Consider the following 23220-nt stretch of genomic DNA (forward strand, 5'->3'; position numbering starts at 1 on the left):
TAAATGGGAATACATTATTTGATTGATCCTTAAACATGGAGAGGCATTCTAGAGACATGCCTGAAAACGTGTCTACAACACATGTATCTGGACAGGTGAACACAATTACATTTCCCTAAAACAAGACCACCTTTCTCAAGATTTTTTTAAAATCGGCAACCCTCTATATTTTAATCATACCTAGCTAGCTTACAGAATCTGTTTTCTGAACTTCTAATAAAAAGGGTGTCAAGGGATACCATTTTATTTTTTTAAATATATTTTTATTGATTTGAGAGAGGAAAGGAGAGGGAGAGATATAAACATCAGTGATGAGAGAGAATCGTTGATTAGCTGTCTCCTGCACGCCCCACACTGGGGATCATCTGGGCATGTGCCCCAACTGGGAATCGAACTGTGACCTCCTGGCTCATAGGTCGACGCTCAACTACTGAGCCATGCCGGCCGGGCCAGAACACTGTTTTATAAGAAATAAAGTTGCTGTAGGAGGTCATGAAGACAGTATGGTCACTATAGAACAGACTTTAGTATTTAGCTCTGTTACTTAGCAAGGAAGTTGCCCCTGAGGTGTTGCCCTCTTTGGACCTCCCTCAGAGCTGAGGGTAATAATGAACATCACTCTGACTATCTTATCACCAGTCCTAAAACGGAGCTTTCCAGAAATCAAAAATGCTTCCATCAGAATGGTGACAGCAACACCTTGGTCACTGTCCAACTCCAGGCTGTTCTTCAGACCACCAGTGAGTTGTCTTCTAGGGTTGAGCTTCAGGCCAGGTGCTTAGTAATGACAAGCAGTGACCTGTTAAACCTGCCACATGTGGGGACCAAGAACTCCAACTTTTCCAGTTAGATTTTCCCATGCCCTCAGTTACAAAGAAAATGTTGCCGATTCTAGAAAATGCTAATGCTCTTTTTAGTTGTATTATCTTGATTGCAGTGCTTCGGAATTGCTCAACTTCATTATCTGAGCATAGCCAGCCTGACGCCTTCTTCTCGAATAGACAATTATGATCAACTAAGCACTTTTAGGCCGTATAGACTACTTCAATTTATTAGTCAATTATTTGTGCTTTGAAAGAGTTAATGGTAGCTACCCAAGCCATTATTAGAAATTAGAATGTCCCAAAATAGAAAGGCTATTTCCTTTGAGTAAGGCACTGCAGTGGAAAATGCCAAGCATAGTTTTTACTGAGTTAAAGGGTGAAGGAAGGTGGAGTGGGGGAGAATGTTACATGTAAATCATTTAGCCATTAACCTAATGGGTGGATTTATAAATCCTATTACTATAAGCCCTTTTCATTTCCACTGAGGCCTGGTGCATGCTTGATCCCACTAATGTAAAATTCATTCTGTCTAAGTGATTACTGAAGTAAGACACTTTGAGTCAATTTTAATCAGGTTGGGTGAAACTTGCCTGAGCTCTGATGTTCACTACAGCATGGACATACTTTCGCCATGTCTTAATTAGCCCCCCAGAAGAGTTATTCTAGGAGTCGGAACCAAATCTCTGAGCCTTTTGACACGTACATGCTTTTCCAAGAGGGAAAATACACAGTAGGGGCCAGACACCGAACGCCAAAGCAAGAGGCAAAGACCTCTAGTCTCATGGATGTTACGAGAATTCTAAGAATTCCTAAAGCACTATTTTTATGGCTAATTGGAGCATCTGCACTGGTACTTACACTTTAACACATAAAAATTTTAAATTTGGTGAAATATGTGAATCTAATATCTTCTGCTCTAGTTTTCATCTTGGTGTCAGGGATTTTTTTTTTCTTTCTGGGAATTTAATATTTAAGAGTGTAGGCTCCTACTTGAACTTTTGTGTCAGTGGAGTATATTTGGCTCAAGTGCGTTTTAAAGCCAGCTCTACAAGCTCTCCAGGTCCTGTGTCAGACCTAATCCCAAGTGTGGCAATAATGCATGTAAGTTCAAGTGAAACGTGTGAGATGCGAGTTTCTAAATTGGAGGTGGGAGAAGAGGAGGCATAGAGAATAAGAATGTTGTGCAAGGAAGATTTCTTTAAAGATGAAAACAGGTGTTTTTTCAAAGTAAAAATGTAAAGTGGATTTTAAAAAATCCACAAGATGAATAAATATTTCAGGGCAAGAAATTAGAAGACAAAGAAGTTCACTTTTCCTTTCACATGTTCAAAGCCATAGTTTATGGTATTTTAAGTTTTTAGATGAAAATTAGAGCCCTGTCAAATTGTGGGGCAGTAATTGAAAGAGACTCATAAATTTCATTAAATGTGTCTGTTGGGGAGGAGAAACCTTTCAGAAAGCTTTGTTTATTCAACGTGTTTTATATTCTTTACACATGAGCTACCAGAAGGTCTGGGTTGTAAATAAAGGATTTAAAACAAAATCAGTTTATCTGGAAACAAGAGTTGTATGGGAGAGGTACACTTTTAGTCAAGTTTATAATTAACGAGTCTTTATCATTGGGGTAGAAATTCATTTCTCTTGAGTGAACATTTGTTTATTTAGCACACGTTGTGTTCGAAAGTGGGAATAAAACTGATTCACTCCATTTCTTGCATGGAAAGAGATAGCATTTAAATGCGTACAGTGTGTGGGTTTAATTGCCTCATTCTGTAACCAGCTTTAGGGTCTTGTTGTTCTGGGGGTGCACTTATCAATGCATGGCTTTGCTCTTCTCAAACTGGACCACTTGGGGTTTGCCTACTTTTACTAGAGCCTAATAAATAAATACTTATTGAATTACTGCTATGTGTCAGACATTGTATTAGGCTTAATGGCTAAGACACGATCTTCGCTTATCATTTGCTTGTAGTCTCTCAATCTTACCTTTTATAATAGACTGGTGTGCTGCAGTATACACAGAATCCTTTGGGGCATTGGACTAACATACATTGGAATAACATACTTTTAGTAATATCATTGGGTCAAGGAGGCCGGAGAGGCTTTTTTTGATGGTATGAAGTTCCTTGTGAAATAAGTAGATGTTAGGTAATAATAATACCTACCATTTACTGAACTCTTATGTAGTAGAAGTATTTACATATGTGCTTGCATTTAGTGCTCACAGTAGCCCTATTGTAAGGAAGCTGCAGCTATTCTCTCCATTTTATAGTCAAGGAATTGGAGGCTAGTGATTGTATTGCATGCCCGGTGTCACTTAGTGGATGAGCAATACTTTTAGGCTTTGAACTCAGGCAGCTTGTCGTAATTGGGGTTCTCCATAGAAACAGAACCAATAGTGTGTGTGTGTGTGTGTGTGTGTGTGTGTGTGTGTGTGTGTGTGTGTGTAAAGGGCAGGAGAGAGAAATTTTAAGGAATTGGCTCATGTGATTGTGGGTACTGGAAAGTCTGAAATCTGCTGGGCAGGTTGGCAGCCTGGTGACCCAAACATATGGGATATGAGTTGACGTCCCAGCTTGAGCCGGAAGTCAGTCTGCAATCTCAGTCTTTTTCTCTCAAGGCCTTCAACTGATTGGATGAGGCCTACCCACCTTATGGAGGATAATCTTTTCTGCTCAAAGTCTACTGATTTAAATGCCAATCTTATATTTAAAAAAAAAAAAAGCTTCACAGCAACATGTAGACTGGTGTTTGACCACATATCAGCGTATCATGGCCTAGCCAACCTGGTAGATAAAATTAACAATCACACAGCCTAACTTCTGAACCCACACTTTTAGCCCCTAGGGGGAAGCAGCATGTGAAAAGTACAGAAGTACAGAAGCAATAATAGAGGATGGCTTGTTCAATGAAATCAAAATCTTTGAGAAATGCTGGATTGAAGAATGAATGTGGGAAGCATTAGAAGATGAGGTGGACCTCAACCAGATCTTGGGTCAAACTAAGGGGGTTGAATTTCATTTCAAAGAGTACATTTTAGAAAGAACACTGGGAAAGTGTGAAGAATGGCTTGGGAGGTAGTAATGCTGGAGACAGGTGGTAGGCTAAGAGCGGTGAGGGCCCGGAAGAGGGATAGCATATTGGTGGTGTGTGTGTGGGGGGTGCGCCACACTGGAAAGCTACAGTGAGACTTGTTAGCTCATTGGATCAGACTGAAAGTCAGCCCTTTGTTTTAGTTGAAGGCTTTTGGTGAGGCCATTTGTCATGTTTGGAGCTGGTTGCAGTTTTGGAGGTGATAGGTGGGGTTTAGAATGAATGCTTATGGGACAGACAATTGAGTATGGGCCCGGAGAGAGAAAATGTTGAGTCATCAGTGTAATATCACTGATTCTCAACCAGGGGCAGTTTCCCCTCCACGAAACATGTGGCAATATCTGAAGACAATTTTGGTTGTCACAACTGGAGAGTGTGTATATCTGTGCACGTCTGTACCCACATGCATGCTACTGGCATCTAGCAGGTAGAGGCCAGGAACAGCCTCTCATGACAAAGAGTTATCTGACCTAAAACGTTAATAGTGTTGATGTTGAGAAACCCTGATATATATAGGGTGTCCCTCCAAAAATGTATACACACACTTTGAAGAATTATAAAGGCAGTGCTTTTTTAAAAAAAATATATATTTTATTGAATTTTTACAGAGAGGAAGGGAGAGGGATAGAGAGCTAGAAACATCGATGAGAGAGAAACATCGACCAGCTGCCTCCTGCACACCCCCCACCAGGAATGTGCCCGCAACCAATGTACATGCCCTTGACCGGAATCGAACCTGGGACCTTTCAGTCTGCAGACCGACGCTCTATCCACTGAGCCAAACCGGTTTCGGCAAGGCAGTGTTTTTAAAAATACATTTCATTTTCAGCCCTAGCTGGTTTGGCTCAGTGGATAGAGCATCGGCCTGCAGACTGATGGGTTTTAGTTTGATTCTGGTCAAGGGCACATACCTCGGTTACAGGCTCGAGCCCCAGACCTGGTCGGGGCGCATGCAGGAGGCAAACAGTCAATGTGTCTCTCTCACATAGATGTTCTTTCTCTGTCTCTCCCCCTTCCCTTCCACTCTCTCTAAAAAAAGGGAGGGGAATATCCTCGGGTGAGGATTAACAAAAATACATACATACATACATACATACATACATACAAAACATTTCATTTTCAAAATTGAGCTATTAGCTGTTAAAGTGTGTATACATTTTTGGGGACACCCTGTATATGCAGATGTGTATATATTTTCCTGGGAGGGGGCCGGGAGAAGAAATCAACAGAAGGTGTTGGATGTTTTTATGTACTGTAAATACACTTACCCACTTTATACTAAGTGCATAAAGATGTATGCAGAAAACTTGTGAGTGCTTACATTTTTCTAGTTACTTTGCAACCACATAGTCCTCAAAAGCAATCTAGAATATGGAAATATGTTCTTGTAGTGCTAATTATCTGTGTTGGACATATTAGTGCCCCTTTGCCTAATATTAAAGAAATGAATGTGGTTGAAATGCAAAACAACCAGATATAAAGAAGAGATATTTCTACAAGTTCAACTTGGGTTCTTAGATTTTTGGATCTGGGAGGAATCTCAACCTCTTCATTTTATAAATGAGGATGCTAAGACCTAGAGAGGGAAGCCAGCTTGTTCGCAAATCACTTAGCTAGTAATTGGCAGTACTCAGCTTTCAGACCCCTGACTTATTTTTAAACTTACATTTGTATAGTGTTTTATCTTTGCAAAGCATGTTTTCAGTGTAAAGTTTTTTGTATTCCCACCTAGCTCGGGGAACTAGGTGGTAGGCAGTATAAAATCCCAAATTTAAAGAAGGGAAAAGTAAGATTTAAGGGCAGTAAGGTACCCTGTGTCATGGGAATCTTAAAGGGGTGGAGACAGAAAGTAGGGTGCTTATTAAATCCATTGCCCTGCTCCTTGAGCATCTCATACAGAAGACACACACTTCAGGAAAATAGGGAAAAGGTAATCTATGCTAATAAAAGGGTACTATGCTAATTAGACCAGAAGCCCTTCCGGGAGACCTTCCGGACGTCCTTCCAGACAAAGCCATGGTGGTGGGCTGAGTCAGAGGCGGTTAGGGGCTATCAGGCCAGGAGGGGAGGGCAGTTGGGGGTGATCAGGCCCGTGGGGGGGGGCGTTGGGGGCAAGCAGGCTGGCGGGGGGGGCAGTTGGGGGCGCAGTTGGCGATCAGGCTGGTGGGGGGGCAGTTGGGGGCGAGCAGGCAAACAGGCAGAGTGGTTAGGGACAATCAGGCAGGCAGGCAGGCAGGTGAGCAGTTAGGAGCCAGCGGTCCCGGATTGCAAGAGGGATATCTGACTGCTGGTTTAGGCCCAATCACACAACCAGTAGTCAGACATCCCCCGAGGGGTCCCAGATTGGAGTGGGTGCAGGCCAGGCTGAGGGATAACCCCCTCCCCCCCGTACAAATTTCATGCACCGGGCCACTAGTCTAATAAAATGAGGATGAAATAAATGTTCGCCAGGTGGGAGAAGTGAGTAACACTGAGTCCTGCTTGGAAACTGCTGAAATTGGGAGATGGGAAAGCTTAGATAATGGTTGGATTACCAAAAATCATAATATTTATATTTCTAATACGTCTCTCTTCCCTATCCTTCAAAACCATTCATTTGCTACCCCTATTATGCTAATGTATTATAAAAAAAACTTTCCAGTTTGTTTCTAATTTTGTCATCAGTAACAGAAGAACTCTAAAGCCATAGAGATTTCAGTTGTCATTCTATTCATACGTTATTTGTGCAGATTTGACCTTACCCATCATGCTTAGCCAGTAGGATTTCTGTTGTGTTTAGCTGCATCGTATACCAAAGTGGGTTTCTTAATGGTAGATATCACTATAATAGACATGTGCTTTTGGAATAGGAGCTTGAAACTTTTTTTTAACTGTGGCAAGTTAGTGTTTTCTCTCTCTCAGTTAGTATTAATAAATACTGTTTTCGTCTGTAATAGCACCTAGAAACATTTTATAACCTTTGAATGCATTACAAGACACCACTTTCTGTCCTAACAAAAAATGAAACCTCAGCTTTCTCCTGGTCTTGTTAGGGGAGCCTGTAAATATACACATCTGTGGTAGTTGTTCTTAGGTCACTGCAGTTAATCCAGGGAACAAAACATGCTCCTTCTGCTTAGTAAACCACATTGTGGGTGTATTCCTAAAAAAATTATTTCCTTGAGGATACCTTTTTTTGAAATATATTTCCATTTCCTTTTTAGTCCCCATCACCCTTCACCAGCCTTCAGAGCCTCAAGTTGGGGTTAAAACACCTTTTCGTATTATTTTAATTATTGCTTTCCCAGCCCCACTCCTTTCCTGTTTCCCCCTCCTCTTTTCCCCTAACGGCGCTGTTCTGCAAAGCCTGCAATGATTGATATGATGGCAGTGCTGTCATTCTTTTTAACCAAAAAAAAAGTCATTTTTGTTCTAGTTATTTTAATAGAGTCCCATTAAAGATGTATTGCTGACTGAAATATCGGCATGAAGGGCTCTCACTGAGCTGAGCCCAAGAATTAAGAAGTCAGGAAATCGGCTGCTGCATTGCAAGAGAGCCTTGTGTGACACCGAATCTCCTGATTGGGGAGATCATTACTGCTATTATGACTCGACTTGCGTAGGAATTTTAAATTCCATCTGAATGTCAGTAATAACCCTCTTAGCAAATTATCCTGAATAAAATCACGAAGGCATTTTATATAATAGGTGTTGAATTACTGGATAGATTTGCTAATTAAATACTCTTTGTTCTGCTGCAGTTGACATTACAGGGTAAGATCTTGAACAATTATTCTCAACAGCTGTACTTTGTTAAGGGAAAAATTAACCACAAAGTTTATTTTTTTACACTTGAAGTTGGCAGATTTTTGAAATGTGCTTGAAAAATTCCATCATCCAATTGGTAATGAGTAGATAAATATGCAGGTGTTGCTGTGAAATCAGATAACTGCAGACTGCCTTATTAATGAATTTAGCAAGCCTTTGTAGCCCTGTTTTCTAGCTGTTAGCACTTACAAAATGATTTTCTGTCAGAATGGGTAGCTTTAATATTAGGCTTGTCACTTTAAAGTGAATTTATGAGCGGTCATCTTGCAGTCACCCTATCTTGTGTCTAGTAGACCTTTCTGAATACCTGTGGCTTTTTTGTAAAATGCATTTCCTTAATGGGGAAAATATCTGTAATGCATGTTTTTGATTGTTGCCTTCCAGAAAATTTATGTGGTGTAGGCTTTTTAACAAGGCAGTGAGACACAGTGAAAAGAAAAAGAAACATGAGATCCAGCTAGGAGATCAAGTTCTTGACTTGCTCTATTACTTTGGGCAAAATTGCAGAGCCTAATTTTCCTCCTCTGTAAAATGGGGCTTATAATACCGCCTACCCCGTAGAATTATATATTTGGCATTCTACAAATATTCATTAATAGCTGCTGTGTATTAGGCCCTCTGCTAGATCTTGAGATGTTGGTAGTCCACTGGCTACCCAACAGCTGGGCCTTCCCCAGTGAGCAGTTTGAATTGAGCACAGCTTTGTGGTGATCCTGCTCATTAGCATTTGGACTGGATAGGGCACTGTGGTAGCCACCATCTAGAGCTGCTTAGTGAAGAAACACGAGAAGCAGCAGTCAGCCTGGTTGTGGGTTGTCTGGCCTAGGATGGACTGAAGAATTGACAAGCTGTAGAGAGGACCTTGAACTTGAGACAGCATTGTCTTTAGCTGCTGTTGAGGTTCCCTGGAAAGATGGTGATTAAAACTATCCACAGAAATTAGTACAACCTCTGTGGAGAGCTATTTGACTATATTTATCAAAAAATTTTAAATATATAACTGTTAACCCAATAAGTCTTCTTGTAGGAGTTTATCTTGTTACTGGCATATTGGCTGGTTCTACACGTGTGAGGATTACTTGTTGAAGTGTGGTTATAAAGGTAAAGATTAGAAATAACATACATGTTCAGTAATAGAGCACAAATTAAATCATGATTGGTTCATACAATGGAATACTATGTAGTCATTAAAAAGGAATAAGGCAGCTCTTTATGTGTGAGTATGGAATAAGTTCTAAGGTAAAGTGTTAGATGAAAAAAGAAAAGCAATGGTTAGTTTTCTACCATTTCTGTGAAAAACATCCACCAAGAGGTTTCTGCCAGTACAGAGAAATCCATTTTGGTAGCAGCCCTCAGATTGTGCGCGAAAATGGTTGTGAGTTGTTGGCGGGACAGAGTGGGGTAGGTGATGGTTTGGTTCATGGCATCAAGGAAGAGTAGAAGCAGTTGGTTACTGCATATGCAGAATTGCAGTGAAAGGTTGGCGGATTATTCCTGAGGTATTTTACTTGGTACATAACAGTTACTTTGTGGAATTGTTCCTAGTGATGAGGAAAGCTAAGCCTAGCAGGGTGGAAGGAGCAGAGGATGAAGAGAACTCATGATAAGTAGTTCTGTCCTCACTGTGATTAACTTAACTCAGGTGGATCTCATTATTGCCCTTTTCCCCCAATGCTTTCCCTGTAATTTAAATGTTAAAAAATGAAGATGAAGTGGAGGAGAGTGAATGTTTTTTTTCTGAGTTAAGTGAATTTTAATGTCTAGTAGAAAAGTAATTGGGATTACTGTGAGACCTACCAATCAACTAGCAAACTACCTTTTTTTAAAAAAATGTTTTTATTGATTTCAGAGAGAGGAAGAGATAGGGAGAGAGGAATAGAAACAATGATGAGAATCATTGGTTGGCTGCCTCCTGCACGCCCCCTAGTGGGGATCAAGCCTGCAACCTGGGCTCTATTGAACTGTGACCTTCTGGTTCATAGGTTGACACTCAACCACTGAGTCACACTGGCCCAGCTAGCAAACATTCTTACATGCCTATTACATGTGAAGTCTGGTGTTAGGCACAAACATGTCCTCTGGCCACTAGGAGCTTGTGGTCTAGTTGGGGAGTGGACTAAAAACTGTTTCCAGAATGGCATTACCATGATTATCTTGGGCCAGTGGTCTTTAACCCCACTTCAACATAAGAATCATCTTGAGAGCTGTTTAGAAACATTGTTGGCACCAGTTATTGGTATATTTTTAAAAAGATTCCCAGATGATTCCACTGTACAAACATTATTAAAACCACTGGTTAGCCTAATCAGTATTACCACTACCCCCAGGGCAGGGGAAGGGCTTCCTTCCCTAAGAACATCTATACTAATAAAAGGGTAATATGCTAATTAGATAGGGAGACCTTCCGGACATCCTTTTGGACAAAGCCATGGTGGCGGGGCCGAGGCAGAGGTGGTTAGGGGCAATCAGGTCAGGAGGGGTGGACAGTTGGGGGTGATCAGGCCAGTGGGGGGGCAGTTGGGGGCAAGCAGGCCGGCAGGGGGGTCCAGCTGGGGGCGAGCAGGCCGGTGGGGGGGCAGTTGGGGGTGAGTAGGCTGGCAGGGGGGGCAGTTGGGGTGAGAAGGCTGGCAGAGGGGGCAGTTGGGGGTGAGCAGGCCGGCAGGTAGAGTGTTATGGGCGATCAGGCAGGAAGGTGAGCAGTTAGGAACCAGCGGTCCCTGTGGGATTGGGCCTAAACCGGCAGTCGGACATCCCCCGAGGGGTCCTAGATTGGAGAGGGTGCAGGCCGGGCTGAGGGACACCTCCCCACCCCGTGCACAAATTTTGTGCACCGGGCCACTAGTAGGACAATGAATGAACATAATTGGGAGACAATAATGGAGGGGGGGGTACAATTGAAATGGAAAGTAATGGTTAGATATATAAAAGATATTCTAAGGTCAGGATTTATAGGGCTCTGTAATGTGAAGGACAAGAAAGACAGAAAGTATATGAGGTTTGATCTTAGTTGACAGTGAGGACTATTGTGGATAGATAGAAAAATATAAGTGAAGTAAGTCTATCTGGCCCATTGGAAAAGTGACTTCTGGTTTAAACCGATGCTTTGAAAAAATGGGTGGTAGTGAAGAGAAAATAGCCTGGAATGACTAAGGCCCCGTATTCTGGAGTCAGGGTACCTGGGTTCTTATCCTTGCTCTGCTACTTACTGGAACAAATTATTTCCTCTTTTTTTTTTTTTTGCATCTAACAAATGGGGATATTAATGGTGGTTACTTCTTGGGAACTTTGTAGAATAACATGAGAAAATACACGAGATGCAAGTAGAGTATCTGCCCCCCGCCACACACACATTCTGAGTGCTCATTATGTTATATTACTTTTTTTTTTCACATGGTATGATATATTTTCTTTATTTTTTTTATTTTTTAATTTATTGGGGTGACATTGATTCACAAAAACTAGACAAATTTCAAGTGTATAACTCAATAAAACATCATCTGCACACTGCATCATGCACCCAGCACCCCAAGCAAAATTTATTAAATTTGTATTACTTCTGATCTGGTCCCTGATAATTTATATCTGTTTTGGTATATATCCACATTATAACTTATATGTGTCTAATCTTATAGCTATACAGGCCTTGGGACAGACCTTTCTACAGTTATTATCTATCTGATTGTCTTCATTCACTGAATGTTTTATTGAGCTCCACTTCTGTACTAGGCACTATGCTAGCTTCCAGGCCTATAGAGAAGGTCTGCTTTCTGCCTTCAAGAAATTTAGAGTAGAGAAGAAATTCAAATCTATTATGTATTTTATATATATTTTGCTCTTACTTTTTAATATCCTGAATACTATGAATAAGAATTGGCAGATTTTAAATCCTCTGTCATGATTTTTTCAGCCACGCAGTTCTATTTAAATATTAGTAATGAGAATAGTTTGCCTTTTTGCCATATTATAAAGGGATACAGTCAGTTCTTGAATAATGTCATTTTGTCGTTTCATTATAACATTGATGAGAAAAAAGTCTTCCCAGTTGGGGCCACTGTCTGTGTGGCATTTGCATGTTCTCCCCATGTCTGCGTGGGTTTTGTCCAGTTTCTTCCCACATCCCAAAGATGTGCATGTTTGGTGAATTGGCGTCTCTACATTGTCCCAGTCTGAGTGAGTGTTGGTGAGGGTGGTGAGCACACCCTGCGATGGAAAGACGTCCTGTCCAGGGTGGGTACCCACCTTGTACCCTGCGCTATCAGGATAGGCTCTGGCCACTGGTGACCCTAAGCTGGAATAGGCCGATGGAAAAGAATTGTTTTGTTTTTATTCATCTTCCTTAAATGTATGTGTAGCTCATCTTTATTTCAATGTTTACCATTAGAAGTATTTGGGTGTTTATTTAGAAGTTTGGTGATGTTTTTGTGACCATAGGAACTTAACTCTTGTTTATGTTAATTAGCCTATGGTAAAATTGGTTTTCTTATACAGGCAGTCCTCGGGTTACGTCGACGTAAGTTGTTTCGTGGTTACGTCGCCATCTCCCATTTATTCATAAAAAAAAGTTCTGTCATTTCGACGTATGTACATACGTGCTTTATGTTTTTTATTATTTGCCACAAGTAAAGGTCAGGAATTGTTATCTTTCTTTTAAATTTTTTTAACTGTTTCACTTCATTGCTGCTGTGTATGTGCTCCATGTGAGTGATGTAGGTGCTTATGCAGGTGGATTCCGACTTACGGCGTGTCACGCCGTAGGAACGAATCTCCAACATAACCCGAGGACGTACTTATGTCATTTCGCCCAAAGTCGCAGTTCCCAGGAACCTATCCATGATGTTAAGTGAGGACTTACTATATTTTTATTATGCATGTTTATTAAAGAGAGATCGTTACATAGATCTGCTTTCATAGAGTTTACGTTGATCTTTACAACAGATCTTTTTACATATCTCTAAGAATCAACATAGAGGCAAATTTATTTTTAGATTATGTTGATATTATTTTGAGAATTATAGTTAGAAAATGACCAAGAGCTTTAAAAATTTATGGAAATAACATCATCGGGTTACTTATCTATGTGTTTATATTTTATGTTTTTGCAATTATGTAATGCATTAATCTTGACTTTCTGTTTCATTTAGATTTTGATGCATACGAAAGAGATGGTACAGAAGGTAATGCTGAGCATTTTCATCATATAACAACTCTTAAACATCATACTTAGTGACATTTTTGTATTCAAGGAAAATTGCAACCCAAACAGACTGGAAATGGCTTCTTAGGATGTCTGGTTTACATTTATAATCCCTCCTAATGGATTATAGCTTTTTTCTTTTACTAACACTGATATGATCTAGCCGCTGCTTGAAGCCTATATGTGAGTGTTTCAAGCAAATTAGTAACAGTGCTAATTAGAGTTTACTTCCTGGCCTTTGTACTGTATGTGCTCTAGTGTTGTTTGCTATGATTGATTTTTTTGGCACTCTTCGTGTTCTACTAAATACTGTTTGAAACTGTTAAGAATTTAATATGGATTTGTGCCTCTGAATTTTAAAATCCTATTATGTTTCTGTTCCATAAATTGCCATGACCACTAAGCTTGTGGTACAGTGAGTAAATATAGTCCCCCCTTTCCTAGTCTCTTATCCTCCTTTGTATTATTCAGTTACACATTTTGTTTCCATTGAAACTACACACTTCCCCTGCCATTGTAATATCTATTTTAAGAAAATTAAGGAGATGTTTTAATGTGTCACTATTCACCTTTCTGATATATTGGGGCTAAATCTTCATTTGTACACTCCTCACAATATGGGTAAGAGCAAATATAACCTTTGGAAAAATCCTTGGAATGTGTGATTTCTGTAATATGGAAAATCTCTAGTTTCATTATGCATAATGGTCACCATGTTTTAGTTGTTAATTTTTATAATTCTTGCTTTTCATTAGATGAATCTTGAAGTTATTTATGGAGATACAGATTCAATAATGATAAACACCAATAGCACCAATCTGGAAGAAGTATTTAAATTGGGAAACAAGGTGAGATAATTTGATAAAATTACCTGTTTTATCTACTTTTGTGAATTGTTTTTAACTTGGAACTTCATAAATTCATGTATATGTACATTGTGTGCTTCTGGAAACAATAAACTTAGTGCCTTCAGTTCTTCATCCTCTTTTATTTTTCTTAGCCTCTTATCCAATTGTTTATTTTGAGGATAAAATTAAAAGAAAATTGTTTTTTCCTTAAATGGTAGATATGGTTTGCCTTTGAGAACAGTCTAAGTGTGATAACTTTAAGATGTCATCAAGTTAGTACTAATCACAGTGTCATTCATAAGGAGAAATGTCTCTAGTAGTGTTCAGATGCCTTTCATACACTTTGATATGAATAAGTACCTACCTACCTACATACATATACACACATAATAAGGTATCATCTTACAAACTGACACCTTCCTACCTGTCTTCTCTGAAATGTATGAAATTTGAGCTATAGTCTTCGCTTGAGAGTAAGCCAGCATATTGAACTCATATTGGACCTTGAAAAACTATGTATTTTCCCTAGAGGTGATGGTCTGTGCCATGTCCCTATCAATAAAGAGCAGGTGACTGTTCATTTATTTGTTCAGCATATATTTATTTGCTTATATTTAAGGTACTTATATTTAAGGTACAGCAAGATTATAGACATTATTTTAATAGTTCAAGTTTTACTTATTTCTGGACTGTGTAATCTCTACCTAATTCAGTAGTTTGAAGGTAAGTACATATGCATTTAGATTTTAGATTTTAAAAAGACTATGTCATAATTTTTATAATTTTGAGGCTGACCCTGCCAGTTCTGTCCCTGTGCTTTTTTTTAAGTGTTCTGCATCGAATCCAACAAAATATCATGTTCCATATATGCTGAGTAAATGCATTCTAGTATCGTGTGACTTCAAGTTCTGTTTAGATTAACTCCTGGGAATTTATAGCATGTTCATGTTCTTCTTACTAGACGTTTGAGAATATAATATTAATGATGGAAATTTTCACAGGTAAAAAGTGAAGTGAATAAATTGTACAAACTGCTTGAAATCGACATTGATGGAATTTTCAAGTCTCTGCTACTGTTAAAGAAAAAGAAATACGCTGCTCTGGTTGTAGAACCAACGTCGGATGGGAATTACGTCACCAAACAGGAGCTGAAAGGATTAGATATAGTTAGAAGAGATTGGTGTGATCTTGCTAAAGACACTGGAAAGTGAGTTTTGCTTTGGTTTTTATTTTGTTGTTTGTCTTTTAAAAATTCAGGTATGAATGACATGGACAACTGCTTGTGATTCTGCCAAGCACGAGCATACAGCTTCTTTTTTCTTATTGTTACTATTGCATATTAACAACTCTTACTTATTTGGAGTGGAGTTTGATACATTTTTAAAAAGCCATACTCGCTCAGTAAGAGATGCTTGCTGTAGAATTCATCTCATGAGTTTTTACTCATGGTGTGGGTAAACTTTCACATTTTGATCCTTACAGAGTTGGTTTTGTTTAATGTTGTTGTATTGTTTTGCTTTAGTATTCCTATTAGAGAGTGCCATGTATTGGTTCCTGTATTATCCTAGAATAGTGGTCGGCAAACTCATTAGTCAACAGAGCCAAATATCAACAGTACAACGATTGAAATTTCTTTTGAAAGCCAAATTTTTTAAACTTAATCTTCTTCTAACGCCACTTCTTCAAAATAGACTCACTCAGGCTGTGGTATTTTGTGGAAGAGCCACACTCAAGGGGCCAAAGAACCGCATGTGGCTCGCGAGCCGCAGTTTGCCGACCACGGTCCTAGAACCTTTTAGGAACATAATTGTTAAGGCATCCCCATTTTATGGCTTAAAATGTTCTGGAATTCAGAGTGGACCATGGAGTGAGACTTTGTTCCCACCAATATAATTTGTGTGCAAATATTCTTACTAACCTCAGGTTAATTTAACAGCTAGTTCTCAAATACCTTATGTACCTCAGAAATAATAGGTACCTCGTGCGTGACCCCCTAGCTTTGCACCTGAGACTAAAGATTGTATTAAGTCCTGTTCTATTTTTTTAGGATCATATTAATTTATAAAACACCCATTTGGAAAATGAATTGTTAGGTACTTTATGGTTTGATCCTGAGCAATTCTGAAAATAGAAGAAATTTTTTTCTTGAAAACGAAATTTTAAATTAATTTTAACATTGCTGAATATCAGCATATTTTACTTATTTTTCATTCTTCCTCTTGTTTTCAAGTCAGGAGATTGTGAGCAATTGTTGCTTCTGCAAACTACTCTTGATTAGGCAAAGTTGATCATCCAAGTATAGGTCACTGTTAGCCTTTTATGAAATGTAGTTTGAAATGCTTCATTGCCCCCAAATGTACCAAAGATGAAAGTACTTTGTATAGACTGTCGATTAGAGTGTTCTCTTCAGCTTTGTGTTTTCCAAGAAAAGATGCATCATAATAGAAGTAAATTTCTCTGAGTTAGAAATGTATTAGTAATTAAAGCTATACAAATGTTTTTGTCAGGGTTCTTTTTCTGACAAATTATAATGCAGCTGTCAAACTCTCGCTCTGCATTTTTCTCAGAAATGGATAAAATATTGGCTTTCTTACTCCTTTTCGGTTTTTTTTTTTTCCTTTTTTGTGGGAGTCTGGTGGAATAACATGACGTTTTTAAGGGATAGTTTAAAGTTAGAGAAGAACACTGAGCAATGTAATGAAGCTGAAGAAAGAAAAGTTTGAAATATTTGTGTGTTTTTTAAATTTACATAGAGAGCTGTATATTTCTACTTACTTAGCTAATGATCATCTTAGGCAGAGATGATATCTTGGTATCAGAAATAACATCTTGGTGCTTTATGAGGAAAGTGAAATACTTATTGTCTGACATTTTAACTTATGAGTAGAGTATAACTGCTTTTGAATTTTGTAATTGCTTAAAAATACAATGGAATACATACCTTTTCTGTCTGTATTTTGTATGATGCATTAGATGCTGCATAAAAAATTATCTGTATGTCTAAAGGCAAACCTGACATTCCAAGGTTGGTAAACCTTTGGCAGAGTTAATGTTAAAAAACAAATAGTAATGGCCTTTTAGACTTTAAACCTCATGTTAGCTTTTATTACAGTTCTTGATCACATGTTAATCTATTGGCATTTATCTTCCTTCTTTTTCTCCTTTATTAATGAAGTATGATACTTAACAAATCAGTCCTTCTCTTTTTTTTTTTTTTGCAGCTTTGTCATTGGCCAGATTCTTTCTGATCAAAGCCGGGACACTATAGTGGAAAATATTCAGAAGAGGTTAATAGAAATTGGAGAAGATGTGCTAAATGGCAGTGTCCCAGTGAGCCAGTTTGAAATTAACAAGGTAAATGTAGCATTTATTGCTGAGCCCAGCTGTTGCCACGTGTTTTTCTCCTCCTTCAGATAGTTGAAGAACCACCTCATCCTTGCAATTGAAATAAATTCTAGCTGGTGATGAAAGCTGCTTAATAGCTATCTCACAGAATGAGCATTAGCATAACACTTCCTGTTCCAGCCACTGGTACCTCCATGTCTGCTGGAGGGCCTTCTCTCTTCATTCTTACTTTAATTCATGGAAGCCTTCTTCCTAGAGGTTCTGTGGAATGATATAGTTGATGTTTCAGGGACTAGAGAGTACTGCCTTCTTCATAGTCCTCCTAAGTTATAGTTGTTTGGGGTCAGGCCTGTCAGCTGAGAGAGAGAGAGAGAGAGAGAGAGAGAGAGAGAGAGAGAGCATGTGTGTGCGTGCTTGCGTGTAACTTCACAGAAGGTGATCCTTAGAGGTCCTGTAAGTAGGCGTTTTTCTCAGATATAAGTTACATTTTATGGGCAGTCTTAGTTGTTGAAAATAGGGAATACTTTTTTCTTACCTAGTTTGAAAAAAATAAAATCCTCATTTACAAGATGTTAGGTTACAGATTTTTTCCATTCAGAAAGAGTAAGTGCCCTTGCATACTTAGAAGCTAATTTTGCAAATACCATTTTATCAGTTTTGTGATAAATAGATTTTGCTGTCAAAGCTCATAAAATGTAATTTTAATAAAAAAGAATATAATCATTATATTAAATGAAAATTTTAGAATTAAAACTCAATCATAATTCCCTTATGTTAAAAGTAATGCTTGCCCCAATATTTTCAGTACCTACCTGGCTTTGTAAAGTGTATGATTGTCTAACCACTATGCTGTACACATGTAACTAATACAAAATAATATAGGATATAAACTAATTTAAAAATAAAAAATGTATTTTAAAAAAGAAATACTATCAAAAGAAAAAAAGTAATGCTTGGCATTTTTGCATTTTACTCTTGAAAACATTTTTACATTGAAGCAATTACAATATTAATATACTGAAATCTATTTTCACTTAACATAAGCAATTTTTTCACATTTTTATATTACTTTAAAAGCCATCTTGTATATCAGTGTGTTAATCTTATATTTCACTGATACATATTTATTTAAATTTTTTGTTTGATTATTTAAATTATTTATTTTTGCTATTGTAAATAACTATATTAAACATCTTTGTTCATTTACCTTTTTGCTTTCGGATCAATTACTTTCTTAGTTTAGGGTCCTTGAAGTGGAATATTTGAGTCAAAAGATATCAAGATCTGTATGGCTCTTGTCAAATTGCTTTGCAAAAAGGTGATACCAATTGATAATAAGAAAATATGTGCCAATTTCACCACAGATTTGCTTGTATTGGTGATATTTCATTGGCGATGCAATCATTGGTGATATTTAAATAAAACATTGGATATGAAACAAAATTTCACTGTTGGATTTCATTCACATTTCTTTGATTTCTAGAGAGAATGAATATTTTCTATGTATGTCCTTATGATTTGTATTTAGTCTTAGGTAAGTCACTTGTTCATTATACTTTGACCCGTGATATCTTTAGTCACAAAAGAAGACATTTATTTATACATAAAAATATTGAATTATTGTGCCTTGGCACTAGCTCTTCACTTTAAGTGATGCAATGGCATGGAATCACTTGTGACATCTAGAAATGGTTTCTTTTTATATTTTGTTTTCTCTCTCTCTCTCTCTCTCTCTCTCTCTCTCAAAAATTTGAATTGAGTAAGAGTTATTACTTCAATCTGCCGCTGATCAATTTTAGCATCTATTCTACAGACTGTATCCTTGACACCGTCTACCTTCTTAGAAGTGTGTGATTCCACGAGTTTGGAAGGCTCAGTCTAAACATGAATACATCATTGGCAAAACAACACTGAGCACATGTCCTCTAGGGTAGTGGGCCCACACCGTCATCTCATATGAATGATGAGACAGTATTACTAGTGTGCAAAGAAACCTAGAGTCATGAACATACTGGCAATCTCCGTGTTCTCATGAACAATCCACAGTTTTGTTATTTTAAAGTTTTTATTATTGAAAATTTTAAACCTATACAGAAGTAGAGTAGTATCATGAACGCCCATGTACCCATCATTCAGCTTTGATAATTATCAACTTACAAGTGATACATTATTAACTACATACCCGGTGCACAAATTCGTGCACTAGTGGGGTCCCTCGGTCTGGCCTGCGAGATTGGGCCAAAACCAGCTCTCTGACATCCCCTGAGGGGTCCCAGATTGCGAGAGGGCTCAGGCCAGGCTGAGGGACCCCACTGGTGCACGATTGGGGCCAGGGAGGGATGCAGGAGGTTGGCCAGCTAGGGAGGGACTGTAGTAGGGCCCTGGGGTGTGTCTAGCTTGTCTCGCCCAGTCCCAATTGGTGCCAGCCGGGGAGGGACCGTGGGAGGGTTCCAGGTTTGTGTCCCGCCCGTCTCACCCAGTCCTGATCGGCCAGACCCCAGCAGCAAGCTAACCTGTAGGTTGGAGCGTCTGCCCCCTGGTGGTCAGTGCACATCATAGCGACTGGTTGATTGATCAACTGTCTGCCCCCTGGTGATCAGTGCATGTCATAGCAAGCTGTTGAGCAGCCTTAGCATATCGTTAGCATATTACACTTTGATTGGTTGAATCGACAACCAGACACTTTGCATATTGGGCTTTTATTATATAGGATAACAGTCAGTACTTAGTGTGATGGGGCTGTGCATACTTTTTTTCCTGTGGCAGAACTGAAACTGTGACTTACTGTCTATATATCCTCCATTTCACTTGAAGTGAGCTATGAAAGAACTCATTTGCTTATTTAATCATCTATTCATCAAACATGGAGTACTTCTTATGTGCACAGTACTAGATTCTGGGTTATAAAAGTGAATGAGCAAAGCATGGTCTATATTTTCAAGATGTTAATGGTCTCTTGAAGATATTTACTGTCCTCTGTTTTTTATACTTATTTTTCATAACACAGTACAATATACAGATGATATATTGTAGAATTGTATATCTGAAACCTATATACTTTCATTAACCAATGTCACCCCAATAAATTCAATAAAAATAATTTATTCATATATAAGTACAATAAATTCTAATGAAATGTCTCTCTATTTCATAGTTATTCCTATGTCTGTTTACGGTAAGCTGTTTATATGTTAGAGGTGATTTGTCCTGAATAACATTTGTCTGAATATTTATACTATTTAAAACTTGTGAGCATTTCAGCTTTTACATTTTATCTCTTTGAAAAGGCAGTGGAATGGAAGAGTCTATGTATGTGACTGGTTGTGGATGGTCTTACTACAGGATGAATAGATAAGATGTAGATGTAGATATAGATAATAAAATTTCAGTAGCTATAGATGATGCTGGTAGGAGTTGAAAATAGGAGGTTAGCCTAGGGTGGAGGGATGAAGTGGTGATATTTACCACTGTAGAAATTTTAGCCCATGTTGCCACAAACAACTGATTTTCTGAACTACTGCAATCTTAGCTTAAATATATTTCATAAAGTAACACAAAATATAACAGCTGATTTTTATAGTCCTGGCTAATTTGAGCCTAAACCACCAGAAAGCATTTCCCCCCCAAAATCAAGGCACCTAAAACTAGCTTGTAAAACCCCCCAATAGTCCCAATTTAATAATTGGAAAGTATGTCAGATGAAATTCAGAATTTCTTAACATTGCACTGAAGTATAGTCAATTGGAGAAGATAATGGTTTTCTCAAGTAGAGTTATATTGATTAAGATTTCTATGCACTATTACCCAACTGAGTCAATCAAGACTTCGCATAATTCAAGTTTGAGGAGATTCAAATACTTGGAGAGTTTCCTAGGCACTCTCCTACACTGAGCGTCTGATTTAGAAAGTGTATATAATGTGGGTATGTGCAGCCGTGTTTGAGCACCTGCTTTATTCTACTGTAACAGTTCTCAGATTTCCTAGCCTCAGGACACCTTCACACTCTGAAAATAATTGAGAGCTCTAAAAGCTTTGGTTTATGTGGTTTGTGTTGATATTTACTGTGCTAGAAATTAAAACTGAGAAATTTTAAGAGCATTTATTAATTTGTTTAACAGCAATAAGCCTGTCATGGGATTACAAAAATAACATTATAAAATAACTATTTTAAAACAAAAACAAATTAGCCAGAGGAGTGGCATCATTTTACAGTTTTGCAGATCTTTTTTTTTTTTTAAATTTATATTTATTTATTTATTTATTTTTAAAATATATTTTATTGATGTTTTTACAGAGAGGAAGGGAGAGGGATAGACAGTTAGAAACATCAATGAGAGAGAAACATCGATCAGCTGCCTCCTGCACACCCCCTCCTGGTGATGTGTCCGCAACCAAGGTACATGCCCTTGACTGGAATTGAACCTGGGACTCTTCAGTCCGCAGGCCGATGCTTTATCCACTGAGCCAAACCAGTCAGGGCGCAGATCTTTTTAATGTCCAGTTTAGGAGAATACAACTGGATTCTCATGTGCTTGCACATCCAATTTGTTGTGATGTGTTGAGTATAGGAAGAAAATCTAGTTTCCACAATGTAGTTGGAAAAAGGAGATGTACACTGAGTGGCCAGATTATTATGATCTCTGAATGCATAATAATCTGGCCACTCACTGTATATCCTATATAATAAAAGGCTAATATGCAAATTGCCCCCTCGACCAGGAGTTTGACCAGCAGGCAGGCTGGCCAACCGCCCATGTCCCCTCCCCCTGGCCAGGCTGGCCGGACACCACCCATGCACAAATTCATGCACCGGGCCTCTAATACACACACACACACACACACACACACACACACACACAGAGTGGCCAGATTATTATGCATTCAGAGATCATAATAATCTGGCCACTCAGTGTATTTTAGTAACTTTTTCAGATAATTGTGCATATTCTTTTTTTTTTTCTACACCAAGACTCTCTAAGTAGTATTTTTTTAAAGGTTATTTATAATGTGGAATCTGAAACCATGTCAATGAACTTTGCATACTCTCTTACATTAAACTCTATTTGGTCAGTGTTGTACTTTGATTGGCTGTTTTTCCCGTGCATGACATTATGCTTGAACTTAGTGAATTAATTTAGAGTGAGTGACATCATTTATCCTGCAAACATTTGGTTGCTACCATACGTCAGGTATCATTCTGAGCACTGGGAATGCAGCTGTGAGTAAGGCTGACGTGTTCCTGCTCTCCTGGCGCTTACTTTCTGTTAGAGACTCATCATTTTGCCTTTGTAGAGCTTAAGTTGACAGTGGGAGTAAATCCAGTGATTTATGGTACCTTGGGATTTATTTAGGCTAGAAAAGCTTTTGAGAAACACATCCGTAAGTCAGAGTAGCTGTTATCCATCATCCATCAGTCCTAACTGATCAGTTAATTCAGTGAGAGAATTGCAAACATTAGGAGAAACTCTCTAAGATTGAATTTATAGTCTTAATTTTTTATGTGTAAGTATTATGTGTCATAGCCCATAAACTTGTATTTCTTTTTTTTGTCAAGGTTGCATCTGGTTACATTAGTTACTTAATGCAGGAGGATGGAATGTCTAAAGATTCTGTGACAGTGTTTTCTACATATATCTTAATGTCATTTTTATGTTTATGTGGCTAGTATGCTTCTAGCAAGGATGTATTAGTGTATGGCTGTGTGAGAAGGGTTTTATTTTAAAGTTTGGGGCATTTTGTTCCCTCTTTTTCTCCTTTAGGCATTGACAAAGGATCCTCAGGATTACCCTGATAAAAAAAGCCTACCTCACGTACATGTCGCCCTCTGGATAAATTCTCAAGGAGGCAGAAAGGTGAAAGCTGGAGATACTGTGTCGTATGTCATCTGTCAGGTAAAAAATAATTAAGACTCATACCTCTTATGACACAAAGTAAAATCCAGATGGCCACAGTGTCTTATTTAATAGTCTTTAAGATAATTGATGCTGTCAAGAGATGGTTTGGTCTGATTGGTTTTATAGCATTTAAAAACATTAGTCAGGATATGGCATATTTTATTAAAATTTTTGTAAAACAAAGACTTGAATTTGAGTCACTGAAATTAATTTGA

The 23220-nt window shown here is 38.3% G+C and overlaps 1 protein-coding gene across 1 annotated transcript in view; it reads left to right on the forward strand.

Annotated features, from left to right (window-relative positions):
- Window positions 1-23220, forward strand: part of POLA1 (DNA polymerase alpha 1, catalytic subunit) — a 318632-nt gene that overhangs the window by 99644 nt on the left and 195768 nt on the right. The window contains exons 27-31 of the mRNA XM_008148385.3: window positions 12866-12898; window positions 13674-13766; window positions 14768-14973; window positions 16988-17120; window positions 22871-23002. Of these exons, the coding sequence (XP_008146607.2) occupies window positions 12866-12898; window positions 13674-13766; window positions 14768-14973; window positions 16988-17120; window positions 22871-23002 (597 nt within the window). The remainder of the gene's footprint in view (window positions 1-12865; window positions 12899-13673; window positions 13767-14767; window positions 14974-16987; window positions 17121-22870; window positions 23003-23220) is intronic.

The sequence above is a fragment of the Eptesicus fuscus genome, chromosome 1, assembly GCF_027574615.1.
Source record: "Eptesicus fuscus isolate TK198812 chromosome 1, DD_ASM_mEF_20220401, whole genome shotgun sequence".
In the NCBI taxonomy this organism is placed as follows: Eukaryota; Metazoa; Chordata; class Mammalia; order Chiroptera; family Vespertilionidae; genus Eptesicus; species Eptesicus fuscus.